The following is a 26,439-nucleotide window of genomic DNA, read 5'->3' as shown; positions in this document are numbered from 1 at the left end:
TATTCCATCTTATTCTGGGGGACAGGGACTTTTGTTGAAAACAGAACTCCCCATTGCTACTCCTGTGGTTGTGTTCCCTGAACTCTGAGTCCAGAGCTACAGAATCAGACCTAGAATTCCCCAGTGAGGGGGCCGGGGGCGTGGTCAGGGGTGGAGCCCCGCCTAGAATCCCCAATGAGGGGCTGGGGCCGTAGCCACGGGTCAGGGCGGCCAAAGTGCTGAGATAAGCCTCCTGCAGTCTGGGGTCATGGGGTGGGTAGAGGGGGCAGCGCAGGGAGGAGCCCTGTAGGAAGCTCATGAGGAAGTAGGCCCGTGTCCGAGGACACGCGTCCTCTGAGTCACAAATCCTGGAAGCCAGGGTCAGGGAGAGGAAGCCACGCAAGGTCTTCCTGTTTTTTTGGCCCTGAACGTTAGAGCCCTGTGTTCTGGGACTGATGTTCCCTCCATAGCCCCCACCTACTGGGGCTCCAGATCCCCAAGACACAAGTTCGCGAGGGGAGGGAGGGCTGGGAGAAATCTCTGCAGCCTGAATGAGGAAAACTGAGGCCCAGAGCTGGCCGAAGATTGATGAAGCTGCCGAGAGTCCCATGAGGGGTGCCTGGGACCTGGACTGCACCCCTTTCTGGTAGGGAGGTGCCGCCATGCCCCGGGATCCCCAGTTTTGGAGGGCTGGGGTTCCTTGTGTGAACTCACATACCTCAGGATTCCTCAGTTATGGATGAGAGCAAGAGGAATTGGCCCAAGGGAACAGAAAGTCAAGTTCACCAGGGACACCAGGCCCTGTCTCGTGGGATGTTCCGGGACCCCATCGCTTATGCTGTGGTTTAAAAAGCACCATGGGCTTTTAATTCTCTTATGTTTTGTTCATCCTTTGCATTTAAAATCATGTCCCTCTTTATTTTAATTTTGTGGCGATTTGGTTTTATCAAGGGGTTTTGCTGTTAAGCCCAGGCTGGCCTAGACCTAATGATGCTCCTGCCTCAGCCTCTCCGGGGTTGATGTGACAGGCCTGCGCATCGACGCCAGGCTCACAGCCATTTCGTGTTTTAATTTGAATGATATTTTTAAATGCTTTTTTAAATTGGATTCTAAAGCGCATGTTTTAAGATAATATCCATTATTGTAATTCTCGTGATTAATTTTTAATTACCTAATGCATTTTCGTTTGCAGCTATTTCCTGAGATTTTTACTCACATGTGGTCGTAAAGTCGCTTGTTAATTAAACAACGTCTGAGCGTCCTTATTATTATCAATGTTTTCACTTTTAGTCTGAGAGGAAGGGTCTCGCGCGCCCCCTACCGGCTTCTTCTGGAACTGCAGACCGCGCCACTCACCCCAGTCCTGACTTGCAGGTGTCACCTGTGGCCACCTGGTCCTCGCCATGCGGACCCCGCGAGCGCCCCCTCCCTGCCCAGCCCTGCTGCTGCTCCTGCTGCTGCTCCTGGGGGTCGCTCACGGTCTCTTTCCGGAAGAACCACCTCCACTCAGCGTGGCCCCCAGGGACTGTGAGTCTAGGAAATCGACGGGTGGGGCGTGTCGGGGTCCCAGGTGGGCGGGATCTTGTTTCCAAGTGCGTCCTCCTTTCACGCCCTCCCCTAGACCTGAGCCACTACCCCGTGTTCGTGGGCAGCGGGCCTGGTCGTCTGAGCCCGGCGGAGGGTGCCGAGGACCTCAACATCCAGCGGGTGCTACGCGTTAACAGGACACTGTTCATCGGGGACAGGTACGCAAGTGTTTGGGCGTCTGCGACAGCACAGTGGAGGGGGTGCGTGATGGGCTTGTTACCTGTGGTGCTGAATGCTGAGTTTCAAGGGTGCTGAACTAGTTGTAAGACTATTGAGCACTAAGTTCAAGGGTGCTGAATGCTGGGTGGCTTTGTTTGTGTGAGACGGGGTTTCTCTGGGTAGCCCTGGCTGTCCTGGAACTCAGAGATCCGCCTGCCTCTGCCTCTTGAGTGCTGGGATGAAAGGCATGCGCCGCCATCACCCAGTTTACATTTTACTTTGTGCTTGTGTCTGTGTGACATACGTGAGTGACGTACGTGATGTGTTTATGTAAAAGTGCACAAGGTGCACACACGGTGCCGTGGACGACCTGTGGGGGCGGGTCTCCTCCCCTCCGCTCAGGGCCAGGAATTGGCTTTGCAGCCATCTTCGGAGCAAACGCCAGCGTTCAGATTACCGAGTGCTGTCTGAGGGCGCTTTCGCCTGAGCCTGAGATTTTTGTTTGGTTTTGTTGTTGCTGTTAAGACAGGGTTTCTATGTGTACTCCTGTCTGTTCTGGAACTCGTTCTGTAGGCTGGCCTCGAACTCACAGAGATCACTTGCCTTAAGTCTGAGTTCTTTTTTTTTTTTTTTTTTTTTTAATTAATGGTTTTTCAAGACAGGGTTTTTCTGGCAGCTTTGGAACCTGTCCTGGAACTAGCTCTTGTAGAATAGGCTGACCTCGAACTCAGAGATCTGTCTGCCTCTGCCTCCCAAGTGCCGGAATTAAAGGCGTGCGCCACCACCGCCCAGCTACCTATTTTTATTTTATGTGTGTTGGTGTTTTGCCTGCATGTGAGGGTGTCAGGTCCCCTGGAACTGGAGCTACAGACATTTGTGAGCTGCCATGTGGGTTCTGGGAATTGAATTCAGGTCCTCTGGAAGAGCAGCCAGTGCTCTTAACTCCTGAGGCATCTCTCCAGATCCTTAACTCTGAGTTTTAAGGGGATTAGCCTACAGTTGACTTGGGTATGACAGTTGGGGACAATGTCTGGGCACAATTTACTGGGTGCCTAGAGAGAGTGATAGAGGGGAACTCGGGGCTTGGCAGAGGGAGTGGACTCGGGGCTCACAGGCGCCTCCTGGTGGCATGTTGGCACTGAGCCCTGGATGTGACCAAGCTGTCAAGTTTAGGGGCTGGAGGAGGTGGCAGCGTGCTGGGAGTGAGAAAGGGGTGTGTATGTATGTATTTATTTATTTATTATGTATCCAATATTCTGTCTGCATGTATGCCTGCAGGCCAGAAGAGGGCACCAGACCTCATTACAGATGGTTGTGAGCCACCAGGTGGTTGCTGGGAATTGAACTCAGGACCTTTGGAAGAGCAGGCAATGCTCTTAACCACTGAGCCATCTCTCCAGCCCTGAGAAAGGGGTGGATATGGCATAGATTTCAAAGGCAGAAACCGCAAATTGGGCCAAGGACGGCGTGGGTGCCAGATGTGTATTGTGGTAGGACTGATGGTGGTGGGGTCCCCCAATCTCACAGACCATGCTCTTCCTATAGAGACAACCTGTACCAGGTAGAGCTGGAACCGTCCACATCCACAGAGCTGCGGTACCAGAGGGTGAGGAAGGCGCCAGTACCGGGGCTCCAAGAGGGGGAGGTGGAACTCGGCTGAGAGGAGGGATCTGAGGGGTGCTGAGGGCCACATCACCTCACCCCACTTTCTTTGTGTCGGCAGAAGCTGACCTGGCGCTCCAATCCCAGTGACATCAATGTGTGTCGGATGAAGGGCAAGCAAGAGGTTAGAGGGACCTGGCCCGGCTGTGGCCTAGCCCACCCTGCCCTCCTGGGCCCCATCCTCTCCTGGCCAGGCTCAGGGAGGTTCTTCCCACCTCCTGATGGTTTCCCTGAAGGTGGGACGCTTCAGTTGCCTCTCCCCGTCTACCCAGAACATGCCCAACCTTCATCCCATCACGTAACCCCAAACCTTAGGTCAGCCTCGGCTGACTTCCCAGCCCTAGCCATATTCACAGGGACCAGATGACACCCTTCATGCCTCCTTCCTCCCTCTCCACCCCAGGGCGAGTGTCGGAACTTCGTCAAGGTGCTCCTGCTTCGTGACGAGTCCACGCTCTTCGTGTGCGGCTCCAACGCATTTAACCCCATCTGCGCCAATTACAGTGTGAGTCTCAGCCCTTCCGAGCCCCTAAGGGGTCTGCTTCACCTCCACGTGCCCAGGGTTTCCTCCCAGCCACACATATCCTTACGCGAGGCCTGCCGGCATTTTCCCCTTTCCCTGCAAGACAATAGGCTCCAGCCATTCACATACCAGCAAACTGAGTATTGACTGGCCCGTGTCACACAGTAATCCAGGATGAAGCGAGGGTTTTTCTGGAGTGGGGGAGTGGGGAAGCCAGGAGCTGCCAGGCAGGGTGACAGCCATTGCTCAGACTCCATCCTCCATGCAGATGGACACGCTGCAGCCTCTCGGGGACAACATCAGCGGCATGGCCCGCTGCCCCTACGACCCCAAGCATGCCAATGTCGCCCTCTTCTCAGGTGAGCGATTCCTGCGTTGGCCCATCCAGCCCGAAGAGAGGCACTTTCCTTTCCTAAAGTCTTGGTCACTCGGAGGCAGCTGGGAAATGGACAGACAGACTCTAGACACAGTCAGAGTCAAGGTCAGGATGGTGGCTAGGCTGAGCATAGAGGAAGAAACTGAACCTGGGGCCAAGACTCAGCCTGGGATCATGATGGGTTCCAGTCTCAGCCTGGTCACAGGCCACATTAGGCTGACATTCTAGTTGTTGCCCCACCCCCTTCTGGGCCTCCTCCTCCTCCTCTTCTTCTTCTTCTTATTCCTTCTTCTTCCTCCTCCTCCTCCCCCCCTCCTCCCCTCCTCCTCCCCTCCTCCTCCTCCCCTCCCCTCCTCCTCCTCCCTCCTCCTCCATGTCTTCCTCCTCCCCTCCTCCTCGTCCTCCTCCTCTCCTCCCCTCCTCCTCCCTTCCTCTCCTCCTTCTCCTCCTCCTTCTTCTTGTTTTTCAAGACAGGGGCTCACTGTGTAGCCTGGCTGTCCTGGAACTCGCCCTGTAGACCAGACTAGCCCTGAACTCATAGATTCACCCGCCTCTGGCTCCCCTGTGCTGGGATCAGGAGTGTGCCACCATGCCTGGCTTCTCTCTGGTCCTTCTCAGTCTAACCCCCATCTGCTCCTCTCGCACTCTGGTCCCCTGTATCCAGATGGGATGCTCTTCACAGCCACGGTGACTGACTTCTTAGCCATCGACGCCGTCATCTACCGCAGCCTCGGGGACCGGCCCACTCTGCGCACAGTGAAGCATGACTCCAAGTGGTTCAAAGGTGAGACCCTTAAGAACAGAGTGTAAGCCTTGTAGATGTGGCATTTACCTGACATTCCCTAACAAGGACGAGACCCAGAGGAGATCAGGAGCAGAGGGACTGGGATCTCCGTTTTTGTAGTCTGTTGATCTTTTTAAAGATGAAACCAGATGAAGATTTTCATGTAAAGCAGAACATGCTAGAAGTGGGTGGCTGAGGATCCTCAAGGAAGGACAGGAGAGCAGACCCTGGGGCCTAGTTCTCCACCAAATAGGGAGGACATAGGTCATAAAACAGCACAGTTAGTTTAGGGAGCATAGACACAGTGATTTTTTTGAGTTATGACCCCACTCACCCAAAAAGAGTTAAAGTGAAGTCATTTTGACTAAGTGGCAACTCTAAGCCCCCTCTTTATAATAAAAGGCACAGCTCACAGTGTGCGCTGGTGACATTCTGACCCCAGAGCCCCTTCCTGACGACTCAGGCTGGACCCCGATTCTTCTCCACAGAGCCCTACTTTGTGCATGCCGTGGAGTGGGGAAGTCATGTCTATTTCTTCTTCCGGGAAATCGCCATGGAGTTTAACTACCTGGAAAAGGTGACAAAATACCCTTGGGATGCCTGGGCAGGGGACACTGAGTTGAGAAGCTCACATCAGGGAAGGTGGACAAGAGATCTAACTATGGAATCCACCTGGGTCAGAGGGCCCAGTCTTTATAGTGTCCCCTCCAGCAAGGCCCAGGCCTCTGAGACTGGAAGACATTTAGCGAGTAACTATAGAGTTTGAAATCTTTGTAGAGAGGAGTGTTGGAGACACTGGTGTCATGTGACCCCACAGCTTTGGCTGCCATCCATCCCTCAACACTCTCTGTCTCACTGACACAAGACCACAAACCATACTATCTATTCTTCAGTCCTTCAAGGAAGCAGTAACCTGAGTCAGCTACAATCCACCCATCCATCCACCCACCTGTCCGACCATCCACCCATCCATCCGTCCATCTGTCCACCCATCCGTCCACCCACCCACCCACCCATCCATCCACCCACCCACCCGTCCATCCGTCCACCCGTCCGTCCGTCCACCCACCCTCCCACCCACCATCCGTCTGTCCACCCATCAGTCCTTCCACCCACACACCCACTCACCCACCCATCAATTTATCTCTTGCTTTGTCACCTGTGCCATCAAGATCCCTGGTGTCCGGCATCCCATGTGGCAGGTCCCCTCTAGTTCGTATAACAAAGGTTCCCTCTGTCCTGCTTGGCTTGCAGCAGCTATTTCTTTTTTTTTTTAATTTATTTATTTATTATGTATACAATATTCTGTCTGTGTGTATGCTGCAGGCCAGAAGAGGGCACCAGACCCCATTACAGATGGTTGTGAGCCACCATGTGGTTGCTGGGAATTGAACTCAGGACCTTTGGAAGAGGAGGCAGTGCTCTTAACCTCTGAGCCATCTTTCCAGCCCTGCAGCAGCTGTTTCTACATCATGCTGACTCACGTTGTTCCTGATACTTGTCCAGGTGGTGGTATCCCGCGTGGCCCGTGTGTGCAAGAATGATGTGGGTGGCTCCCCACGGGTGCTGGAGAAGCAGTGGACTTCTTTCCTGAAGGCCCGGCTCAACTGCTCCGTGCCTGGGGACTCACACTTCTACTTCAACGTACTGCAGGCTGTGACTGGTGTAGTAAGCCTGGGTGGCCGGCCGGTGATCCTTGCTGTCTTCTCCACCCCCAGCAACAGGTCAGCCAATGCCACAAGGCGCCCACTAGGGGTGTTTGGTGAGCAGAATCCCCGGGTTTGCACATTCACCCAGAAAACATTCTGAGTCCTGTGTTGGGTGGCATCGGTTCCAGGAAACCTCCATGCCAAGCTGGGGCCAAGGAAAAAAAGAAACACCCAGAGTCCTGTGGTCCCATGGGACATGGCGGGAAGGGCTCCTGAAGAAGGGACACTGGGGCATGGAAGAGGGAACCAGGATAGATGAAGATTCAGAGGCTATGTGCTGGTCTGCGAGAGAGGTCAGCAGACGAGGCTGGAACATAGACAGTCAAGGAAGCTGTGGAGGGAACTGAACAGGTGCAAAGGCCCTGGGAGTGTTCGGGAGGCTTGTGTTGCTCCATCCCCACCTGGCTCAGCAGTGTCTCTCTCCTCCTCCACAGCATCCCTGGCTCAGCTGTCTGCGCCTTTGACATGAACCAAGTGGCTGCTGTGTTTGAAGGCCGCTTCCGAGAGCAGAAGTCCCCGGAGTCTATCTGGACACCAGTACCTGAAGACCAAGTGCCACGGCCCAGGTGACAGTGACGGTCAGCTTGGGAGAGGAGATGATGGAGGGAGAATGAACACCAGAGGGTCGCTGGGCCTTAGTCGAGGTCAGCGACCTTCATTTGTCAAGGGATAAGCCAGGCAAAGGCCTTGGGGAGGAGGAGGGCACCGCCTGTGTGAGGCCTCAGGTCAAAGCAGATCAGAATGCAGAGGTCCTGAAGCTCCAAAAAGTTTAGAGGGTTGGAGTCGGAGTGGGGAGCCATTCAAGCTGGACCCCAGGTACTCCGAACCCTCCTTGACTCCCCTTCTTCTGTCCTCCCCAGGCCCGGGTGCTGCGCAGCCCCCGGTATGCAGTACAACGCCTCCAGCGCCCTGCCCGATGAGATCCTCAACTTCGTGAAGACCCACCCACTGATGGACGAAGCGGTACCTTCTCTGGGCCATGCTCCCTGGATTGTGAGGACTCTGATGCGGTCAGTGCTGGGGAGGGGGTAGTTCGGGATGGCATTGGGGAGGGGGCATGGGTCTCCGTCAAGGGCCTTCATTGATTGAAGGATATGCTGGCTCATGCAAATGCCCAGGGGTAGGGAGCTGGGGACACAACCTATGCAGAGGGCCCAAGGCAGGCCAGAGCATGGCTTCTTAGTGTCGTGTGCATCATTGTGTAACTGTCAGTGTGTATCTGTATAACTACTCCTACACCCCTCAATTTAGGAGATGCCTGATACCTGGGGTGGGAGGCCTGCAGGGCTTCGGGGCCAACCTGACCTCCAACTCCATCTTGTGTTCTAGGCACCAGCTGACCCGAGTGGCTGTGGACGTGGGTGCGGGCCCATGGGGCAATCAGACAATAGTCTTCCTTGGCTCCGAGGTGGGCACTGTCCTCAAATTCCTCGTGAGGCCCAATGCCAGTGTCTCAGGGACCACCGGGCCCAGTGTCTTCCTGGAGGAGTTTGAAACCTACCGACCCGACAGGTCTGGGGATAACCAGGGAGGTGGGAGCAGCCGGCTGGATGCCAGGGTGGCACACCATCCTCACTCACCACCCTGTGTGCCCAGGTGTGGACGATCTGGCAGTGGTGGTGAGTGGGGGCAGCGACTGTTAAGCCTGGAGCTGGACACAGCCTCAGGTGGCCTGCTGGCGGCCTTCCCCCGCTGCGTGGTCCGTGTGCCTGTCGCCCGCTGCCAGCTCCACTCGGGGTGCATGAAGTAAGTGCCCCATCCCCAAGACTGGTACAGGGTGGGAGGCGATGGCAGAGAAGACAGCCAGATGTCACTGAAAAGCTTTGGTTTATGGAGGGGTGAACTGGGCAGCACACACAGCCGTGCAAAGGCCCCGGGGCAAGATGGAGCCCGTGTTGGAGGAGCAGTGGGCAGACTGTGTGGCTGTTTGCAGGGAGGACAGACTGTGTGGGCTCAGACGCCAGCCCAGCCCAGCGCCATACTTCACACCTTAGCCTCTGCTTTCTTGTGTGTCAAAGGGAGAGGAAGTAGCCCCGGCCTCCAAGACTCACTCTGAGTCAACCCTAGCTGTATGACTGGGAGGGCACATGGCCCAGGTCCCCTAAGCAGCTGTTCCATGCTCTATCACAGGAACTGTATTGGCAGCCAGGATCCATACTGCGGGTGGGCCCCCGATGGCTCCTGCATTTTCCTCAGACCAGGAACCAGGTACGGGGAAGGAGGACATGGGGGGGGGCGCATCTGAGCATCCACGGTCCACGTTCCCCCTCCCTGTGCCATGCTGGGTGCAAAGGGTTCTCTGCTAAGTCTACTTCTGTCCCATTCCCCCACCTCAGTGCCACGTTTGAGCAAGATGTGTCCGGGGCCAGCACCTCAGGTTTAGGGGACTGCTCAGGTAAGCTGGGAAAGGGACTCCCCTGTGTGTTTTGACACAAGCTGAAGACTTGTGTCTGGGGGTGAGGGAGGTAGGAGCGCTTGGAAGGCTTTGGGCAGTTACAGTGACTCTGTGCTCCTGGGCGCCCTCTGGTGGCGACTGCAGGGAGGGATGAAAATGAGATCCGCCTGATTGGGAGATGAGGAAAAGGTACGGACTCCAGAAAAAACACGGACAAGGGGCGTGGCCCAGACTTAAAGCTCATGCCTGGGGGTGTGGTCGGAGTAGAGCCCGGGTCTAAACCCCCAGCGATAAACTGGGGGCTTGGTCAGGGTGGAACCCCCCCAAAATGGGCATGTGACTCAGTGCCTGTCTAGCACAGACAGACTGGCTTTCAAGCTGGGACCCCACTGCCACCTTCTGTCCCCAGGACTCTTGCGCGCCAGCCTCTCGGATGAGCGTGCAGGACTGGTGTCAGTGAACCTGCTGGTGACGTCCTCGGTGGCGGCGTTCGTGGTGGGCGCCGTGGTGTCTGGCTTCAGCGTGGGCTGGTTCGTGGGTCTCCGCGAGCGGCGGGAGCTGGCCCGGCGCAAGGACAAGGAGGCCATCCTGGCGCACGGCGGCGGAGAGGCAGTGCTGAGCGTGAGCCGGCTGGGCGAGCGCAGGGGGACAGGGCCCGGGGGCCGCGGAGGAGCCGGCGGCGGACCCGGGGGTCCCCCGGAGGCCCTGCTCGCCCCGCTCATGCAGAACGGCTGGACGAAGACAACACTGCTGCATGGTGGCCCTCACGACCTGGACTCCGGGCTACTGCCCACCCCGGAGCAGACGCCTCTGCCCCAGAAGCGCTTGCCCACGCCGCACCCGCACGCCCACTCCCTGGGGCCGCGAGCCTGGGACCACAGCCACGCTCTGCTGTCGGCCTCGGCCTCCACCTCCTTGTTGTTGCTGGCGCCCGCCCGCGCCCCTGAGCAGCCCCCGGTGCCGGCGGAGCCGGGCCCTGACGGTCGCCTCTGCGCCCCTAGACCCGGCCGGGCCTCGCACCCCGGCGACTTTCCGCTCACGCCACACCCCAGCCCGGACCGCCGGCGGGTGGTGTCCGCACCCACGGGCCCCTTGGACCCATCGGGCGACGGCCTGCCCGGGCCCTGGAGCCCACCCGCGACCAGCAGCCTGCGGAGGCCGGGTCCCCACGGGCCCCCCGCAGCAGCCCTGAGGCGCACGCACACGTTCAACAGCGGCGAGGCCCGGCCCGGAGGTCACCGTCCCCGCCGCCACCCACCCGCGGACTCGACGCACCTGCTGCCCTGCGGGGCAGGTGAGCGGACTGCACCTCCCGTGCCCTAGGCCGGGTGGACGCCTCGACGGTGCCAACTACAGCGACCGGGGCGGGGAGGGGCGCGAGCTCAGGTCACCGGGCCCCACCGGCTCCGAGTGGGGTGCGTCCGTCCCCCACCCACATGTGTGGGGGTCCCCTTGCCACAGGGAAGCACAAGAGCCCCCTCCATTTCGGAGGATTCAGGACATGAAGCCCCGGGGTGGGCGGGAGGAGGCCGACCTTTGACCTTCTGCGCATAGACTTTGATTTTTTTTTGTTTATTTTGAGTTTTTTTTTTCTAAGAAATTGCACAGCCCCGTTCTTGGGGTGGCAGCCGGGGTGGGGGGTGAGGACGTGGGGTGAGGGGAGGCAGAGCTGCAGATATGAGCCTTCCCGCCTCAACTCATCCTCCGCAGAAGGGACCCCCCTCCCCGGTCCCGGGTCCTTGTGTGTGTGGGTGTGTGTCTGTGTGCATGGTCTGTTCGTGTGCAAGGACCAGGGACAGAAATGTGTGTGTGCGTGTGTGTGAGACAGGGCCGCCGTGGGTGTGCGTGTGTGCGACTCAGAATGTGGGTGGTGGCGCCCTCAGAGACCCTGGCGTTGGCTGAGCCAATGCTGGGACTTCTGGAGAAAATCCCGGGGGAGGGGGCCTCCGAGGTGCCGGTTTGGAGTTCAAATCCTGCTTCTGCAGAGTGGACCTGCAGTCCAGGCTGGGAGATGGGGGAACCTGCTTCTAAAGGGCTTGTGGGGGTCTTAGGGGGGTGGAGGTGGGCAGACCCCCCTGTAAATACAGCCCTGGGGTGGTCAGAGAGGCCCATGCCACCCGCCCCCCCCTTGTGACGTCCCCTCTTTGACCGCCAGCTGACCATGCATGCCACGTGGCCAGCTGAGTTCAGGACCCTCCCCAGCCCTATCCCCGTCAATAAAACTGTTTACATCCACCGGCCCCCTCGACTCTGGGTCAGCTCTGTTTTCTGGGGTGAGTGACTGGGAACACCTGCTCTTAGTCGGGCTCACAGGCAAATGGGGGTTTAGCCTCTCAGAGCCCAGGCTGGGAGGAGAGGTCAGGGAGACCTGTGAAGACCTGGGAAACTAATAACACCGAGGAACTTGCTAAGCGCCGGACAGATGGCTGCGTGGGTAAAACACCTGCCGTGGCAGCGTGAGGACTTTAGCTCCCAGAAAAACCCCGCCGTGGTGGTGTGCACACCCAGTGATTGTGACTGTAGTGTTGGGGAGGACGAGACAAGAAGATCTCTGGGATTCTCTGTCAGCCTAGTCCAGTCTCGGTAGGTGAGAGCTAAGAGAAAGCTTAGCATTGACCTGTGGCCTCTGCGAGTGTGTGTGCCTGTCACACAGCCAGAGTTGTCCTCAAAGGCAAATTCATAGCCTCGAAATGGATTTCGCTGTTGTAGTTTTTGTGTTTGATACAGTCTTCACAGCAGACGCCTGCACACGCTGAGCTTTGGATACATGCAGTCATCAGAGGCTTTCTTGAAGACTGTCCGCTGTGCAGGTGGGGAAACTGAGTCCTGGGACCCTAACCACCTGCTTTAGGACATTGTGTAGGAGCTCGAATTCAGAACCAGGCCCTGCTTCTTGCTCAGTGCCTTAAAGAAGCATAGAAAGAAAACACAGCGTGCCAGGTATTCGACCAGAGAGTTTTCCCAACGCTCTTCCTGCTGTAAGGAGCAGCCAGGGCCAGGTCACGTAGCAACCTCCCTCCCCAAATCGCATGGTGGGAGAGATGGGGGCTCAGTCCTGGAGACACTGGGTGGGACTAGTCCCTAGACCAGGAAGTTAAAGCTGGAGAAAGGCCTTCCAGGAAGGGGCAGGAAGTAGCGGCCACTGCCAGGAAGGGGTGTAGCAATGCTGACCTGTCCCCAGGCTCTTTCCTGCTGTGCACTGAGGTGGGGTGGGGACTGTATAAAGCCACCTGCCTGGGGCCACAAGAACAGACTCAGAGGGACACAGAAGAGCAGCCATGGCCTCTTGGCAAGGAGGGAGGTAGGTCTCCCCTGGCCTGTGCCCAGGCCAGGCAGAGCCATGGGGACATTGCCGGGACAGAAGCAGGCTTGCAGGCTGTTATTGAAGACACAGACACCCAGAGGCCTCGTGAGCAGGCATAGGGGAGGTGCCTAGCAAGGCCCGAGGCCATGGTCACCTCCACTCCACTGCAGTAGGGCAGACCCAGAGCTCCAGGGCTGTGGTAGGACTTAGCCAGGCCTGACTACAGATGGACTCTGTTCACCTGGACTCTGAGTTCTCCTGGAGTACCCAGTGATGGCCACAACCCAAACCGGGACTGGACAGAAAGGAGGAGCCCAATCTGGGAGCTTCTGCCTTTCTGAGAATGACAGAGAAGGGTTGATGAAAGCTGGACATTGAGGCTGGGGCTTTGCAGGATGAGCAGAAGTCCACTGACTTCTGGAGGGGGCTAGGAATAGACCCAGGATACATACCAGATTAGAATTAACAAGGGAGCTGGGCTGGGAGTAATTAATAACTGATCATCTGTTAGGGATAGGGGTGGGTTGGGAGTGTGTAGGGGTCAGACCCAGGAACTCAAGCAACTTAAGTGATATAGTGCTGTTGGACAAGGGCTGCTTCTGGAAGCAGAGGGGAGGCAGTAGGTGAGAATGAAAACAGTGTGACTGAGGCTTTGCCGGATGAATAGGAGTTCGCTAGCTCTGCCAATGAGCTCAACCTAGCTAAAGGACAAAAATAGACGCAGGAAACAAACCGTGAGGCCTTTATCGTCTCAGTCTAGCATGGTGGCCACGGGGGATAAGGGGATATATTTTCACCATGGTTCCCTGACCGCAGCCCCCAGGACCTCAACACCCGCCTACCCAGAATCTTGCTCCTCCTGGCCCTCTTGGTGACTTCAGCCCAGGGCATTGTGTCCAGCCTCAAGGAATGCGTGGTACTGCCGTCAGCTGAGGGCACCACCGTCACGTGCCACGATGCCACCGAGTTCCCGAGTCCCCTCCCGGCTGATACTGTCCATCTTTCTGTGGAATTCTCCAACTTGACGCAGCTGCCCGCCGCCGCCCTGCGAGCGTGTCGGCGCCTGCGGGAGCTGCACCTCTCCAGCAACCGCCTCCAGGCGCTGTCCCCAGGGCTGCTGGCACCCGTGCCCGGTCTGCGCGTCCTGGACCTGACCCGCAACGAGCTTCGCCGCCTGCCCCTGGGGCTCTTCCTCACCTCGGTCGCCCTGCGCACCCTGGTCCTGCGGGACAACCGGCTGCGGGACGCGAGCGCGCGGTGGCTGTGGGGCCTGCGCGCCCTGGGCCACCTGGACCTGGCGGGGAACCAACTGCGCGCGCTGCCCGCCGGGTTCCTCACTGGCCTGCGCGCCCTGAGCACCCTGGACCTGGGCCACAACCTGCTGGAGACTCTGCCCGCCGGCCTCCTGCGGGGCCCCACGCGGCTGCAGCGCCTGCACTTGGAAGGAAACCGGCTGCGGAGGCTGGGGGACGACCTGCTCGCGCCCCAGCCCTTTCTGCGCGTCCTGTTCCTGAGCTACAATCGGCTGGCCTCGGTGGCGGCCGGCGCCTTCCGGGGCCTCCGGCAACTGGATATGTTGGATCTGTCCAACAACTTTCTATCCAGTACGCCCCACGGCCTGTTGGCGTCGCTGGGGAGGCCGGCCCGCGACATGCAGGACGGCTTCGACGTGTCGCACAACCCCTGGGTCTGCGACGAGGACCTGCGGGACCTGTGTCGCTGGCTGCACGCCAACAGACACAAGATGTTCTCGCAGAACGACACGCGCTGCGCGGGGCCCGAGGCCCTGAGGGGACGGCGATTGCTGGATGTGGAGGAGCTGGGGTCCCCGTAGGCTGGTGACTGGGGCGCAGGCTCCCCATTATCTCAGGGATTGAAGTTCCCTGACCCCCTCCGAGCTCTTCGCTGTCTGCACTCTCCCTCTGCCGCACTCCAGGCCACCCTGTCAGGGGTCACCAGTCACCAAAGCAGTTAGTAAAACCGGCTCAACGTTTCCTGTTGTTTTAGATTTATTTTAAGCGCGTGCACCGCAGCGAGCTTGTGGAGGTCAGAGTGCTACTTGCAGGAGCCGGTTCCCTCCGCCCACAGTGTGTCTGCTGGGAATTCTGACTCAGGTCTTCAGGCTTCCGTGGCAAGCACTTTACTGACTGAGGCTGCTCTCCAGACCCTTTTCACTGTGTAGCCCAGGCTTGACCAGTACTTGCTCTGTAGACCAGGCTGGCCTCGAACTCAGAGATCCGCCTTCCTTTGCCTCCTGGCGGGGGGGGGGGGGGGGGGTTGCCTCTACTGGGATTATTGTCGTACTCCACCACCGTTCATCTTTTTTTCTTTTAAGACAAGGTCTCATGTTGCCCAGGCTGGCTTCAAACTTGTTATGTAGCCTAGGATGCCCTGAGCTCATGATTCTCCTGCTTCTGCCGCCTGGCGCGGGGGTGACAGTCCTGCAGAGGAAGCTGAGGAGAGTGGGTTAAGTCTGGAGCCTCAGTTTGCTGATCTGTAAAGTGGGGTCAGAGCAGACAGGATCTGCTGCTCTCAGGATTAAACTGCAGAGATCGTAGAGTGGCGAAGGGCTCCAGCCAGGGTTCGAGTGCCAGCGACCACACGATGGCTCAGTCACCTGTCACTGCAGTCACAGGCGGCCGTTGCCCTCTCTGGCCTCCTCAGGACCCGGCGATGCACAATGAGAGACCGACCTACAGATAACAACAACAACAACAACAACAATAATAATAATAATAATAATGAAGCAGGTCTGGGGAGCCTCAGTGAGCCCAGGCTATCCTGGGCTACAGAGTGAGACTCTGACTCAGAAAAACAAGCGTACATACGAAAGTCAAGAGTAAGAAAGGCCTCGATCCTAGCCGGAGGTCAGATATGGTGACCGGACAGGGACACCAGCGTTTCTGGTCGCTATGGCCACGGGGTGGGGGGTGGGGTGGGGACGAGGGACGAGACACACCCCGGCGCCTCATTGGTCTGCTCCCGGAGGCCCCGCCCAGAGCTGCTATAAGGGCGCGACGGACTGACTCGGGTGGGGGCTTCGGGAACACCAGCGGGGTCTGCTCTGTACCCAGGTGAGGGCGCACTAGGCACTGCCCCCCCCAACACCCGGACCTTGCCAGCGGGGGAGCCAGAGGGGGCGGGGCGCGCATGCGCGGAGCCACAGGCGTGGCAGGTGGCGGGACCCTTGGCCCAGTGGGCCCCGGCCCAGGACCCAGTTGGGCGGGGCCCAGGCGCAGAGGACAGTGGGACGGCCATGGTGGGGAGGTGCAGGGCGCATGCAAGCCCTAATGTCAGCGTCCCTGTCACCCTGGACAGCTGAGGGTGACCTCGAAGCTCCACGTGTAGCCTGTGCCTCAATTTACCTGCCTGTCAAAGGCACCTGATTCTGCGGCCGCTGCCTCCACTCAGCAAGTGGAGTTGGTGTGTAGGTCTGGAAATGGACCAGAGAGGTGAAGACTCCAGTCAAACGCCACACCGCAGGTAATAATGGAATCTGAACTGAGCCACGTCTCCTCCGGGCCCACGCCCCGCCCCCCACAAAGCCATAGAGCTTTATTATATACTGTGCATGCCTTACTTATGCACCTCAGGACATCCTACAGGGCTAACTCTCAGGGGTCCTCTCTGTGTGTGTCCTGTCTTCCCAGGATGTCCGATGAGACAGTTCAGGAGGAGACGGACCAGCAGGTGAGGGGCTGGGAAAGGGGGAGTGCCTCTGAGGGGGGATTCAGGGCTGGGTCCCCTCACATCCCTTGTGGGAGGCGCTAGCAGTGAGACACCAGGTCCAGCTCTCTTCTCGTAGCTGGTGTCGCCAAACTCAGGGTACACACCACCCACAATTACAACCTATGGGGAAACTGAGGCCCCAATGGTCAGGTTTCTGTCCTAGAGGTCATCATCCAGCTGATCCCAGGAGCACTGAGAGGTGCCCTGCTGTGCAGCACGAGGTGGGGGGGGCAGCAACCTGCCTTCTGCCCCCGGTGGGACCGGGGCCTGATGTCACTGGTTCCTGCAGAACGTGGTGAAGCGTGTAGTGGCCTTACCCCTCATCAGGGCCACGTGCACGGCCGTGTCCGGTGCTTACAACGCGGCCAAGGACAAGCACCCGCTGCTGGGATCAGCATGCCGCCTTGCTGAGCACTGTGTGTGCAGTGTGACCACCTGCGCCCTGGACCATGCACAGCCGCTGCTGGAGCACCTGCAGCCTCAGTGTGAGTCTGAGGAGTCGTGCCCTCCAGTCCCTACCTTGATCTCTCTTTACCAATCCAGAACCAGGTGTCCCTCCATGTACACCACCTCCCCCCCCTTTTTTTTTTCATTTTTCTGACTCAGAGTTTTGCTCTGTGGCCCAGGTTGGCATAGAATGCACAGCAATCCTCCTGCCTCAGCCTCCTGAGTGATGGGATGATAGGCATGTGCCACCACTCCCAGATGTTGCAAGGGCTGGGATCAAATCCACATGTAGTCAGTCTAGACTCCCTCTTGGGTCCCCAACTCTGTCTCTTCTGTTTGTTCCCACCTTCCTACACCTTCCTTGTCTCCAAAGGCTGGGTCGCTGGCTCAGGGCACCCACCTGACCAGGGGGACAAGAGCCCCTTGGCCGCCGACTGTGTGACTGAAGAGGGTCCCCAACTCCTCTGTTGTTCCCAAGACTCTGAGCGCCCAGCTTGCCAAGGGACCCAGTAGGGGACTAGGAGACAGGGCTCAATAGCTTGAATGCCTCCGGTCCTCTTCCCTGCATCTGCCATGTTCCCCTAGCCAGGGCCCCTCTGTGACCTCTCTTGTACCTGTGGGGTGGGGAGCAGGCACTTCTGCCACAGCCCTTCAGTCCTCCATGGCTCCCCTCTCTCTTCAGTGGCCACTGTGAACAATCTTGCCTGCAGGGGACTGGACAAACTGGAAGAGAAGCTACCGTTTCTGCAGCAACCGTCGGACACGGTACTAGAAATGACCAGGCCTAGGGGACCCTCCCCTGAGGGTCAAGAAGGGGAAAGGAGCAGATGTGTAGGAGGTACACCCTACTTCAGGGCCACATAACTGAGGTACAGAACTAGGAAGATCTCCGTTCCCAGGACTAGGTAGGGGTAAATGGAGCCGCAAGCCCACAGTGCCCAGAATGACACCTTCCCCACAGGTGGTGAGCTCAGCCAAGGACGCAGTGGCCCACAGTGTCACAGGTGTGGTGGGCCTGGCCCAGCGGGGCCGGCGCTGGAGCGGGGAGCTGAGGCGTTCCATGAGCCAGGCCATGGACATGGTGCTGGGCAAGTCGGAGGAACTGGTGGACCACTTCCTGCCCATGACTGAGGAGGAGCTAGGTACTGACCGGAGAGGGCTGGGGCTTGCCTGAGGTTGCAACGCTCTGCACAGGGAAACCTGGAACTCGAGCCCAGGTCGGATCGCTCCCTTCACTCTGCACCCAGAAAATCAGACACCTGGACATCCCAAGGACACACAGGGCTTTTGCAGCATATAGTGGCCCTGAAAACGGCTTTATCTGGCTTGCGGATGTATGGATTTATTTCATGTCGTCTGTTGCTGTTGTTTTGAGACAGGGTTTCACTCTGTAGCCGAGGCTGGCCCTGAACTCATGGCCACCCTGCCTCTGCATTCCAAGTGCTGGAATGACAGGCGTGCACCACTGGACCTGGCTGTTTGGTAGAAAACCTGGGTTCAAGTCTTGGGTCTGCCTCAGGACTGCTAAAATACTTCAGCTTAAAAGTGTATGTGTGCTGGATGGCGGTGGCGCACACCTTTAATCCCAGCACTCGGGAGGCAGAGGCAGGCGGATCTCTGTGAGTTCGAGGACAGCCTGGACTACAGAGCGAGTTCCAGGACAGGCTCTAAAGTAAAACAGAGAAACCCTGTCTTGATAAAACAAAACCACAAAAACAAACACACACACACACACACACACAAAAAACAGTGTGTGTGCAAGCAAGTGTGGCACGGCAGGCACAGGAGGTTGGAGGATACCTCCAGGAGTCCTTCCACCATCACTGAGCCACCCCACTGATCTACCTCAGTTTCCTCGAATATACAGCGCAGGTGCCAGGGCTGGGACACAAGCCCAGCTCGGCTCCCATCCCCAGCACCCCATGAACTGCCGTGGCAGCACTCACCTGTCACCCCAGCTCTCAAGGTCAGCCTCGGCTACATAGTGGGTTGGAAGCTAGCCTGGGCTACATGTTCACTCTGTAGGGCTTGGTCAGTAAGAGGGGCAATGGTGACACGGGGACACTGTACAGCTGGGGACCTGGACGCTCTGGACGGTGGGTGAGCAGAGTCCCCGGTGTCCCCATCCCCAGCGTCCCTGGCAGCCGAGGCCGAGGGCCCAGAAGTGGGCTCTTTGGAGGAGCAGAGGCGACAACAGGGCTACTTTGTGCGACTGGGATCCCTGTCAGCGCGCCTCCGCCATCTGGCCTATGAACACTCTCTGGGGAAACTGAGGCAGAGCAAACACCGCACGCAGGATACACTGGCCCAGCTGCAGGAGACCCTGGAGTTGGTGAGCAGGCAGGGATGGTAGTCGGAGGCTTGGGAGTTCCCGCTGGGGTGGGGCGGGGTTCCTGCTGGCGGGGTAGGTGGGAGGGGGGCTCCCAGGGATCTGAGTCTACTAGGCTCAGGAAGAGACCCCATCCTGACACATAACCCTAGGTCCCATATCTCACCTCAGCCTTCACCCCAAACTGTCTCCTGCATTTTTCTGCCCCAACCCCCTCCTGTACTCCTCCAGGCTAATAGGGCCTCTGCCGCCAAAACGCTTGCCCAGTTCACTCACCCGCTTCTTTACACACACACACACACACACACACACACACACACACACACACACGCCACACGCACACACACACACATGCTCCTCATAGAGGACACACCAGAGGGCACCTGTGAGCAGTCTTTGTCCTCCTGTTCCTGCCACCCCCCTCCCCCCTCTGCCTCCTACAGCTTCACAGTAGGCTCCACCCTGCCCCAGGGCCCTTAACCTCCTGGGAATGCGACCCCAAAGTTTGAGTTTTTGCATTAATGTGGGAGCAGGTGTTAGTCTCCCTCCTCTTCCTGCCTGAATAGTATTCCACAACACACATATCCTGTATTTGTACCCACTTAGATTGCCCTGCCTTTGCAGTGGGTCCTATGCTATATTGCGCCCTGTGCCCGTGTGGTCCTTACTTCCTGTGCTCCAGATTCTCCCCATTGCCAGTGCTGGAATGGGACGGGTACTTCACACAGGCTGGGAGGGAGGGTGCTCAGCACTGAGCCATGCCCACAGGGGCGGGTGGGGCAGTTTGGACATCATCAGGTTACTAAATGCTTATTGAGAAAGCTCACTGTGTACCTGGCCACAGTTGCGTGTTTCACCAGCCATGTGGGGCCACGGGATCTTGCATTATCACCCCACTTTCAAACCCCCGCTGTATGGTATCACTGGGGTGTGGTGGCTCAGGCCTTGTCATCCCAGCACTCAGGCAGGCCTGCAGCTGTCCCTGCAGAGAAGCTCTGGCCCTGTCAATATTGACTCCATGTCCTCCCATCGCCCCCTTCCCACCCTCCTACTTCCTGTCTCTGTGGGTGTGAGACTGGAGCATCCTGGGAAGGGATCTGTGCTTGTGTGCCCCACCTTGTCCGCACTGAGCCCCATCTGAAGGACCACCCACAGTGGAGCAGTCATCTGCTCCCCTCTTCCTGGCTGCATACTGAATACTGATATCCCACACCGCGTGTCCATTCACCTTCGGCAGGCGAGGGAGGGAGACTATGCTGGGCAAAGCAGGGACTGCTGTGGACCGGGCTGTGACACTGGACAGACAAGAGGAGCAGAGGGGGGAGGGACCTGCTGGCCAACAGAATGAACAACTGGCTGTGTTCAGACAGTGCCCACTAAGGGCTGCTGCAGGCTAGGGTGGGCCCACTCGCCCCAGACCTCCAGCCTGACTCTGACTCCCGGTGTCCCTGTACCACAGATCCACCATATGCAGAGTGGGGTGAGCCCCATCCCCACTCCCCATCCCCCAAAGGTGCAGGAGCTGTCGGGGGACTGGACTCCATGGCCGGAGAATGGGCGCAGACACAGCCAGGTGAGGGGCCACGGGAAGGTGGGGCCCACTTTAGGCACCAGACAGAGACCCCGACTCAAGTGCTCTCAGGAAACTGAGGTAAAGCACATACTCTTGTATCCAATGAGGTAAAGTACGGTAGAGCTGCAGCCTCCATTGTTGTTCATAGGGGAAACTGAGGCAAGAAGCAAGGCCCTCACATTAGATTTCATGGGGAAGCTGAAGCAGGTCAAAGCTTCCATTTAGTCTGGTTCTCAGCCTTCCTAATGCTGCGACTGTTTGATACATGTTGTGGTGACCCCACCGTAAAATAAATTCACTGCTACACCATAGCTGTAATTTTGCTACTGTTAATAATCGCAGTGTAAATATCTGATACAGGACCCCTGTGAAAGGGTCCTTCAACAGCCATGGGATTGCGACCTACAGGTGGAGAACCCTGCATTAGATGCATGCGAAAACTAAGGCGGGGCCCTTGCAGGTGGAGCTGGAGACGCTGGCCCTGTCTCGCAGCCTGACCCTGGAGCTTCAGAGCGCAGTGGACGCGCTGGCGGGCTGCGTGCGGGGCCTGCCACCCGGTGCCCGGGCCAAGGTGGCTGAGGTGCAGCGAAGCGTGGATGCCCTGCAGGCCGCCTTTGCCGATGCGCGCTGCTTGCAGGACGTGGCGCCCGCCGCTCTAGCCGAGGGTCGGGGCCGGGTGGCACGGGCGCACGCCTGCGTGGACGAGCTGCTGGACTTGGTCCTGCGAGCCGTGCCCCTGCCCTGGCTTGTGGGACCCTTTGCACCGGTCCTGGTGGAGCGGCCCGAGCCCCTGGCCGACCTGGCCGCCTGCGTGGACGAGGTGGTGGGCGGCCCCGACCCGCGCTGGGCGCACATGGACTGGCCGGCCCAGCAGAGGGCCTGGGAGGCCGAGCACGCAGACTCGCGGAAACAGGCCGAACCCCCGAGTGGCCCTCCCAGGCACAGACTGATGCCAGAGCTGGACTTCTGACCAACGAGGCCCCTGCTGCCCCCTGGTGGTTACGTGACCGCATTTACCCTGACGGGCAGTGGACTCGACGGAGGCCACGCTCCCTCTCTTGTTATCCTGTCCCCGCCTTCAAAGTTGGCACACAGCTATCACGCCAGCACTCGAGAAGCTGAGACAAAAGGATTGAGATTTGAGGCAAGCTTGAGCTGTATCCTTAGCAAGACTGTTAGAAAAATGCAGCCCTGGCCTCCGAGGAACACGTGGTGTTCTGGGACATCAGTGTGTGTGTGTGTGTTGGGCGGGGTGGGGAGGAATGTGTCAAGATGTCCATCCAGGCCTCCCGGGCCAGAGACGCACTTGCTTTGCTGTTCATGGTCCAGAATAAACATGTTTGGTGTGGTCTGAGGTGGGTCTTGTAACTCAGGTGCTGGGGTTTTTCAAGGTGTGACTTTTCCGGTCGTGGGGATGGAATTTCCAGCCAGTGTTCAGGGTCAACGCATTTCTTAGGGAGCTGCATGGAGGAGCTTAGGTTAACTGTCACCTCCTCAGTACACCTAAGTGGAAGCCACTCATACTATAGTATAAATCAGTTTTTGGACCCTTTTGGCAGCAGGAGAGGAAGCATGTGTATGACCGGGGGAGGGGAGGAGGGTTGCTAAGAGATGGCCTCTCTTCCCCCTCCTCCCTGGACCTGGCAGGCTACACTGGGGTAGGGTTGCGGGAAACAGAAGCAGGGCGGAGGCCGAGATAGTCCCACAGGGCCCTCCTGGCTTCTCACCACATTCTTGCCTGCCCCTCTGGCTCCCGGGTCAGGGCAGCCCCTGGCCTCCCTGAAACCCAGTCTGGATTGTGTTTCTGGACTTCACTTGCAGAAACCCCAGAGCTCCCTAGTGCTCTCAGAACAGCACCCCCTCTCTGCCTACCTGCCAGTGACCATCTTGTCCAAAAGGAACACCCTCCCCTCCGTGCCCAAGGCTGCCTTCTCCAGGGAGCCTTGTGGATTGGGGGAGGGGCAGGCGCTAGCTGGAGACCCAAGAGGGAGCTGGCTGCAACGCCCCCACCCATGCCCTCAGGAGCAATAGCTGGGGGCACCCACTTCTATTCCAGAACTGTCGCCCAACACAACCAAGGCTCCAAGGAAATGACCCAGGGGTGCCAGCCCCTCATCCCACCCCGCCTGGAACCCTTCCCCGCACTCAGTGCCAGAGTTAATCGCCTCATAGCTGAGGTCGGATCCAGGCCCAGGGTGGGAGTGGTGGCCACTCTGCCCACTTGGCAGACACGAAGTTGGGTTCTCACCCCCAGGGTGCCTCCTGCTCTACATTTCAGCCATGTGCCTTCAGTAGGGGGACATGTCACTGCCCTCCTTAGGACACTCTTCCCTTGGAGACCCTGTTTCTGCCTGGTAATGTAGTGTTTGTTGACTACTAATCACGTATGACCTCATTTTAAACGTGTATGCACCTTTAATAGCCCCCATTTATAGACAAATGTTTCTTAAGTGTCTGATGTGTGCCAGGCACTGTCCTGGTGTAGGAGATAAACAGGATGGCAGGTTAGGCTGTGTGGGAATCTAGAGGGAGGTATAGCAGGCAGGGGCATGGCCTGTGCAAAGGCCCTGGGGCAAGAAAGGGTCCTCCTGTGTTAAAGGCAGATCCAGGAGCACAGTGTGAGGACAGAGGCAAGGAAGTCCAGTGATGACTCTGGAAGGGGGAACTCAGCCCCAAAGGTGGTGCCTGATCAGGCGTTCCATCTCAGAAAAGTAGAGGCAGAGTGCATGTGGTCCCTCAGGGAGCCTAGCTGGGCTGTTAGTCACTGGGCCTACAGGCGGCCACCGTGGGCAGAGGTGACTTGGGCCGAGGTGGAGAGCAGGGAAAAGGTGCTGGGCCGGGTCCATATTGGCCCAGGAGAGAAGGCACGTGACTGCCCCCCCCCCACCCGCCCAGTTCTCTGGCTGCCTGCCTGGGCCGGCCAAGCCTGCACCCTCCCAGACCCTATAAGGCCTGGGAACCAGGAGCTGAGGCACTGCCAGCAGCGGCCCTGCTCTGAGGGACCTTGCACTGTCCAGGTGAGTCCAGCTGCGTCACTCAGCGACTGCTGCCTCCAGGTGGGTGAAGGGGGTGCTTATGGGGCCCAGAGTGGGAACAGTTCAGGAGGGACCCCCACCATGTAACTGCCCACTTCTAGTTTCACAGGTCACCATCATGTCAGCTTCAGGAGATGGGACCAGGGGTCCCCCCAAATCCAAAGGCAAGGTAAGAGAACAGAGAGGGGGGCCCCACCAGGGACCCAGGGAAGGTGACCCCAGTGTCCATTCACGCTGCCTCTACCCACCCCATACAGACCCTGAGCAGTTTCTTTGGGTCTCTGCCCGGCTTCAGCTCTGCCCGGAACCTGGTGTCCCACAGTCACAGCCCCACAAAGGATGTGGGACCAGTCCCAGACCCTACAGAGACTCCTGTCCCCCCGTCGCCAGGTGAGGGGCACAAGGGAGGTGGTGGGAACGGAGCAGCCATGCAGACTGCCCTAGAGGGACCTGCGGCAATCCTGCTGACCTTGTGTCTGCATTATCTCATTCAATGAGGAAACTGAGGCACAAATACTGGGCAACATACGCCTCAGCCCCTCTGCTCTTTGCACCAGATACCTGGCTGAGTGTTTTGCTTGTCTGAGTGTCAACAATAAAGTCTCAGAGAGAGCCAGCAGCTGTCCTGGGGACTCAGCTGGGGTGCTTGCAGCAGGCCACTAGTTGCCTGGAAGGCCACACAGCTGTGTCAGGCTGCTGGGGGCCATGGTGCAGACAGGAAGGCACCACTCACCAAGTGCAGGCTCCATGGGCCCCAAGGCTGCAGGGTGGCTGTCCAGCGTAGAAAGTCCTCCCACAGCCCTGTGTCACAGCGGCCAGAGCCATCTTTGGCAGGGAGGGGGAAGGAGGCTAGGCCTGGCTCCTGCCTGTGGATGCCACCTCCTGCTGTCCCTGGCCTGAGGCTGGGACATTCCTGTCCTTTGGGGCCATGCCTGGAATTGCACAACGGCAACAAGCTCCAGCTGGAGGCCCGCCCCTCACTCCCGAACTGGTTCTATTTCTGCAGTGGCCACCGACCTGCAGCAGACGGCGAGGGGTGCGGAGGGGCTGCTCCAGTCTCAACAGGTGAGCAGGATCGGTAGGCCTTGGACAGGAAGGTCTAGAGGGTTCTAGCTCCTTCCGTGGAATGGGGATTCAAAGGACAAAGAGAGGTGGTGCCCCTAGCACATTCTCTACCCTGGGCCTCAGTTTCTACATCTGGAAAATGAGCACACGATCTCAACAGTCCTGCGGCTCAATGTTTAGCACTTACATGTTAGCCTTCCCCTTCCCCCTCAAGGAGCCAGGGGCTGTACCCCACAAAACCACATGGCAGGTACTGAGAAACCCCACCCATACTCCTGTGACTGCCTTAAAGCACCATCTGGGCCAGAAATGGTGGGACTGAACCCTGTAGATTCAATCAAAATACGTCCCTGGTAGCCAAGGCCTCCTGCCAGTCCCTCTGAATCTTTCATCCACTAACCCAACCTTGAAGGAGGTGAATTTTTGTATCTGAAACAGGGTCTCGTGTAGCCCAGGCTAGCTGGTACCTCATTCTACAGCTGAGGCTGACCTTGAGCTCCCGACCTCCCTCCCTCAGCCTTTCAAAGGTTGGATTGAAGGCTGTGTCCTCCACCATGAGCTGCAGCGTCAGCCCCAGCAGGCAGCAGTGTATTTTCTAGGGGACAGCAGGCTAGTGAGGAGGTAAGACACCATTGGTGCCTTCCATCACACAAGCGCAGGAAGCGCTGGGGACTCAAGCCATTACAGAATGCTAGGTGAGCACTGAGCTAACTGGGCCATACTGTGGGTTGCATGCTGGGCTGGGCCTCCACCCTCTCCTGCTGGGACAGCTACAGTGTCTCCAGGTGTGCTCAGAGTCCCCTAGGCTGCTCAGGCAGCATACTGCTGACATACCAGCAAGTCCTCCTACATAGCTAATTTTGGGTTTACATGAGACTGGCATCAAACAGCAGCAAAGTGACAACAGCCGCGGGCCCATGGAGATGGTTCCCAGAGGACACTGATAGGGTCTCTGCGAACTTGCATTTTAGTTGAGACAAGGTCTCAGTGTGGCTAGGCAGCCCTTGACTTGAGTCCTCTGACCTCAGCTTCTTACGTGGCAGGATTACCTGCCCAACTGAAAAGTATCTTTATAGCAAGTCCCCAGACATTACTTTGAAGCTGGATGACAGTGGGATGTTTGGCTAAGGTAGGTGGGAAGTCCCAGAAACCTGCACAGAGGGTGTGGACAGCAGTCACCCTAAAGGGTCTTTTGTGAAGTGTTGACCTGTGTCCTTTTTCATTAGACCACGGCTGGGAACAAGGATGTGGGAAGTTCCAGTGTGACTGCTGGGAAAGACGCCTTCTCCTCCGGGGTGGCCGGCATCATAGACATGGCAAAAGGAATGGTCCAGGGTGGCCTGGGCGCCACCCAGTCAGCCCTTGTGGGCACTAAGGAGGCAGTGTCCGGAGGCGTGACAGAAGCAGTAGGGATGGCCAAAGGTCTTGTCCAGGGAGGTCTGGACACCTCAAAGACTGTCCTTAGCACCACCAAGGACACGGTGACCACAGGACTCACAGGGACTGCAAACATGGCCAAAGGGACAGTAAAGACGGGTCTGGACACCAGCAAGAAAGTGCTGATGGGCACCAAGGACACGGTGACCACAGGACTCACAGGTGCCATTAATGTTGCCAAAGGGGCTGCCCAGGGAGGTCTGGACACAGCCAAGTCTGTGGTCATGGGCACCAAGGACACGGTGACCACAGGACTCACAGGGTCCGTGAACGTGGCCAAAGGGACAGTGCAGACTGGTCTAGACACCACCAAATCTGTGGTCATGGGCACCAAGGACACGGTGAC

The 26,439-nt window shown here is 58.1% G+C and overlaps 4 protein-coding genes across 7 annotated transcripts in view; all 4 read left to right on the top strand.

The window, feature by feature from the left end:
• The window catches only part of Sema6b (semaphorin 6B), a 17,463-nt gene extending 6,049 nt beyond the window's left edge, over positions 1-11,414 (top strand). The window contains exons 1-17 of one of the 4 annotated variants that reach the window (XM_050125170.1): positions 362-625; positions 1,270-1,506; positions 1,601-1,724; positions 3,271-3,331; positions 3,449-3,511; positions 3,791-3,892; positions 4,179-4,269; positions 4,951-5,070; positions 5,559-5,647; positions 6,577-6,794; positions 7,214-7,345; positions 7,640-7,789; positions 8,109-8,291; positions 8,376-8,525; positions 8,910-8,987; positions 9,116-9,174; positions 9,584-11,414. In XM_050125170.1, coding sequence (XP_049981127.1) covers positions 1,383-1,506; positions 1,601-1,724; positions 3,271-3,331; positions 3,449-3,511; positions 3,791-3,892; positions 4,179-4,269; positions 4,951-5,070; positions 5,559-5,647; positions 6,577-6,794; positions 7,214-7,345; positions 7,640-7,789; positions 8,109-8,291; positions 8,376-8,525; positions 8,910-8,987; positions 9,116-9,174; positions 9,584-10,497 — 2,658 coding nt within the window. In that variant the 5' untranslated portion in view covers positions 362-625; positions 1,270-1,382 and the 3' untranslated portion in view covers positions 10,498-11,414. Of the gene's footprint in view, positions 1-361; positions 626-1,269; positions 1,507-1,600; positions 1,725-3,270; positions 3,332-3,448; positions 3,512-3,790; positions 3,893-4,178; positions 4,270-4,950; positions 5,071-5,558; positions 5,648-6,576; positions 6,795-7,213; positions 7,346-7,639; positions 7,790-8,108; positions 8,292-8,375; positions 8,526-8,909; positions 8,988-9,115; positions 9,175-9,583 lie in introns of those variants that run through there. The other 3 variants (XM_050125171.1, XM_050125172.1, XM_050125173.1) reach the window with 3 other exon arrangements.
• Positions 11,415-12,329: 915 nt separating this feature from the next.
• Positions 12,330-14,473, top strand: Lrg1 (leucine rich alpha-2-glycoprotein 1). Its single transcript, XM_050125188.1, has 2 exons — positions 12,330-12,475; positions 13,295-14,473. The coding sequence occupies exons 1-2, from the start codon at positions 12,453-12,455 to the stop codon at positions 14,310-14,312; spliced, it is 1,041 nt and encodes a 346-aa protein (XP_049981145.1). The 5' UTR covers positions 12,330-12,452; the 3' UTR covers positions 14,313-14,473.
• A 1,001-nt stretch (positions 14,474-15,474) lies between these two features.
• Positions 15,475-21,924, top strand: Plin5 (perilipin 5). The gene is made up of 9 exons (XM_050125186.1): positions 15,475-15,552; positions 15,797-15,961; positions 16,129-16,168; positions 16,497-16,692; positions 17,337-17,419; positions 17,616-17,796; positions 18,787-18,986; positions 20,443-20,556; positions 21,017-21,924. Exons 2-9 carry the CDS (start codon positions 15,918-15,920, stop codon positions 21,524-21,526), a joined length of 1,368 nt encoding a protein of 455 aa, XP_049981143.1. The 5' UTR covers positions 15,475-15,552; positions 15,797-15,917; the 3' UTR covers positions 21,527-21,924.
• The window catches only part of Plin4 (perilipin 4), a 9,681-nt gene continuing 5,070 nt past the window's right edge, over positions 21,829-26,439 (top strand). The window contains exons 1-6 of the mRNA XM_050125265.1: positions 21,829-21,911; positions 23,333-23,573; positions 23,701-23,760; positions 23,849-23,981; positions 24,598-24,656; positions 25,883-26,255. Coding sequence (XP_049981222.1) covers positions 21,829-21,911; positions 23,333-23,573; positions 23,701-23,760; positions 23,849-23,981; positions 24,598-24,656; positions 25,883-26,255 — 949 coding nt within the window. The remainder of the gene's footprint in view (positions 21,912-23,332; positions 23,574-23,700; positions 23,761-23,848; positions 23,982-24,597; positions 24,657-25,882; positions 26,256-26,439) is intronic.

This window comes from Alexandromys fortis, unplaced genomic scaffold (assembly GCF_014885135.2).
Source record: "Alexandromys fortis isolate MF-2015 unplaced genomic scaffold, M_Fortis_MF-2015_v1.1 scaffold_243, whole genome shotgun sequence".
Taxonomy (NCBI): Eukaryota; Metazoa; Chordata; class Mammalia; order Rodentia; family Cricetidae; genus Alexandromys; species Alexandromys fortis.
Note: the sequence above shows the minus strand (reverse complement) of the source record. Positions and strands in the feature narration are given on the sequence as shown.

Excerpts from the sequence above, each read along its gene's own strand:
- Lrg1 (XM_050125188.1), top strand. The coding sequence starts at position 12,453 with ATGGCCTCTTGGCAAGGAGGGAG. Across the intron at positions 12,476-13,294 it reads GCCTCTTGGCAAGGAGGGAG|CCCCCAGGACCTCAACACCC; the intron begins GTAGGTCTCCCC and ends CCCTGACCGCAG.
- Plin5 (XM_050125186.1), top strand. The coding sequence starts at position 15,918 with ATGGACCAGAGAGGTGAAGACTCCAGTCAAACGCCACACCGCAG. Across the intron at positions 17,420-17,615 it reads TGCAGCAACCGTCGGACACG|GTGGTGAGCTCAGCCAAGGA; the intron begins GTACTAGAAATG and ends CCTTCCCCACAG. Across the intron at positions 18,987-20,442 it reads TGCAGGAGACCCTGGAGTTG|ATCCACCATATGCAGAGTGG; the intron begins GTGAGCAGGCAG and ends CCTGTACCACAG.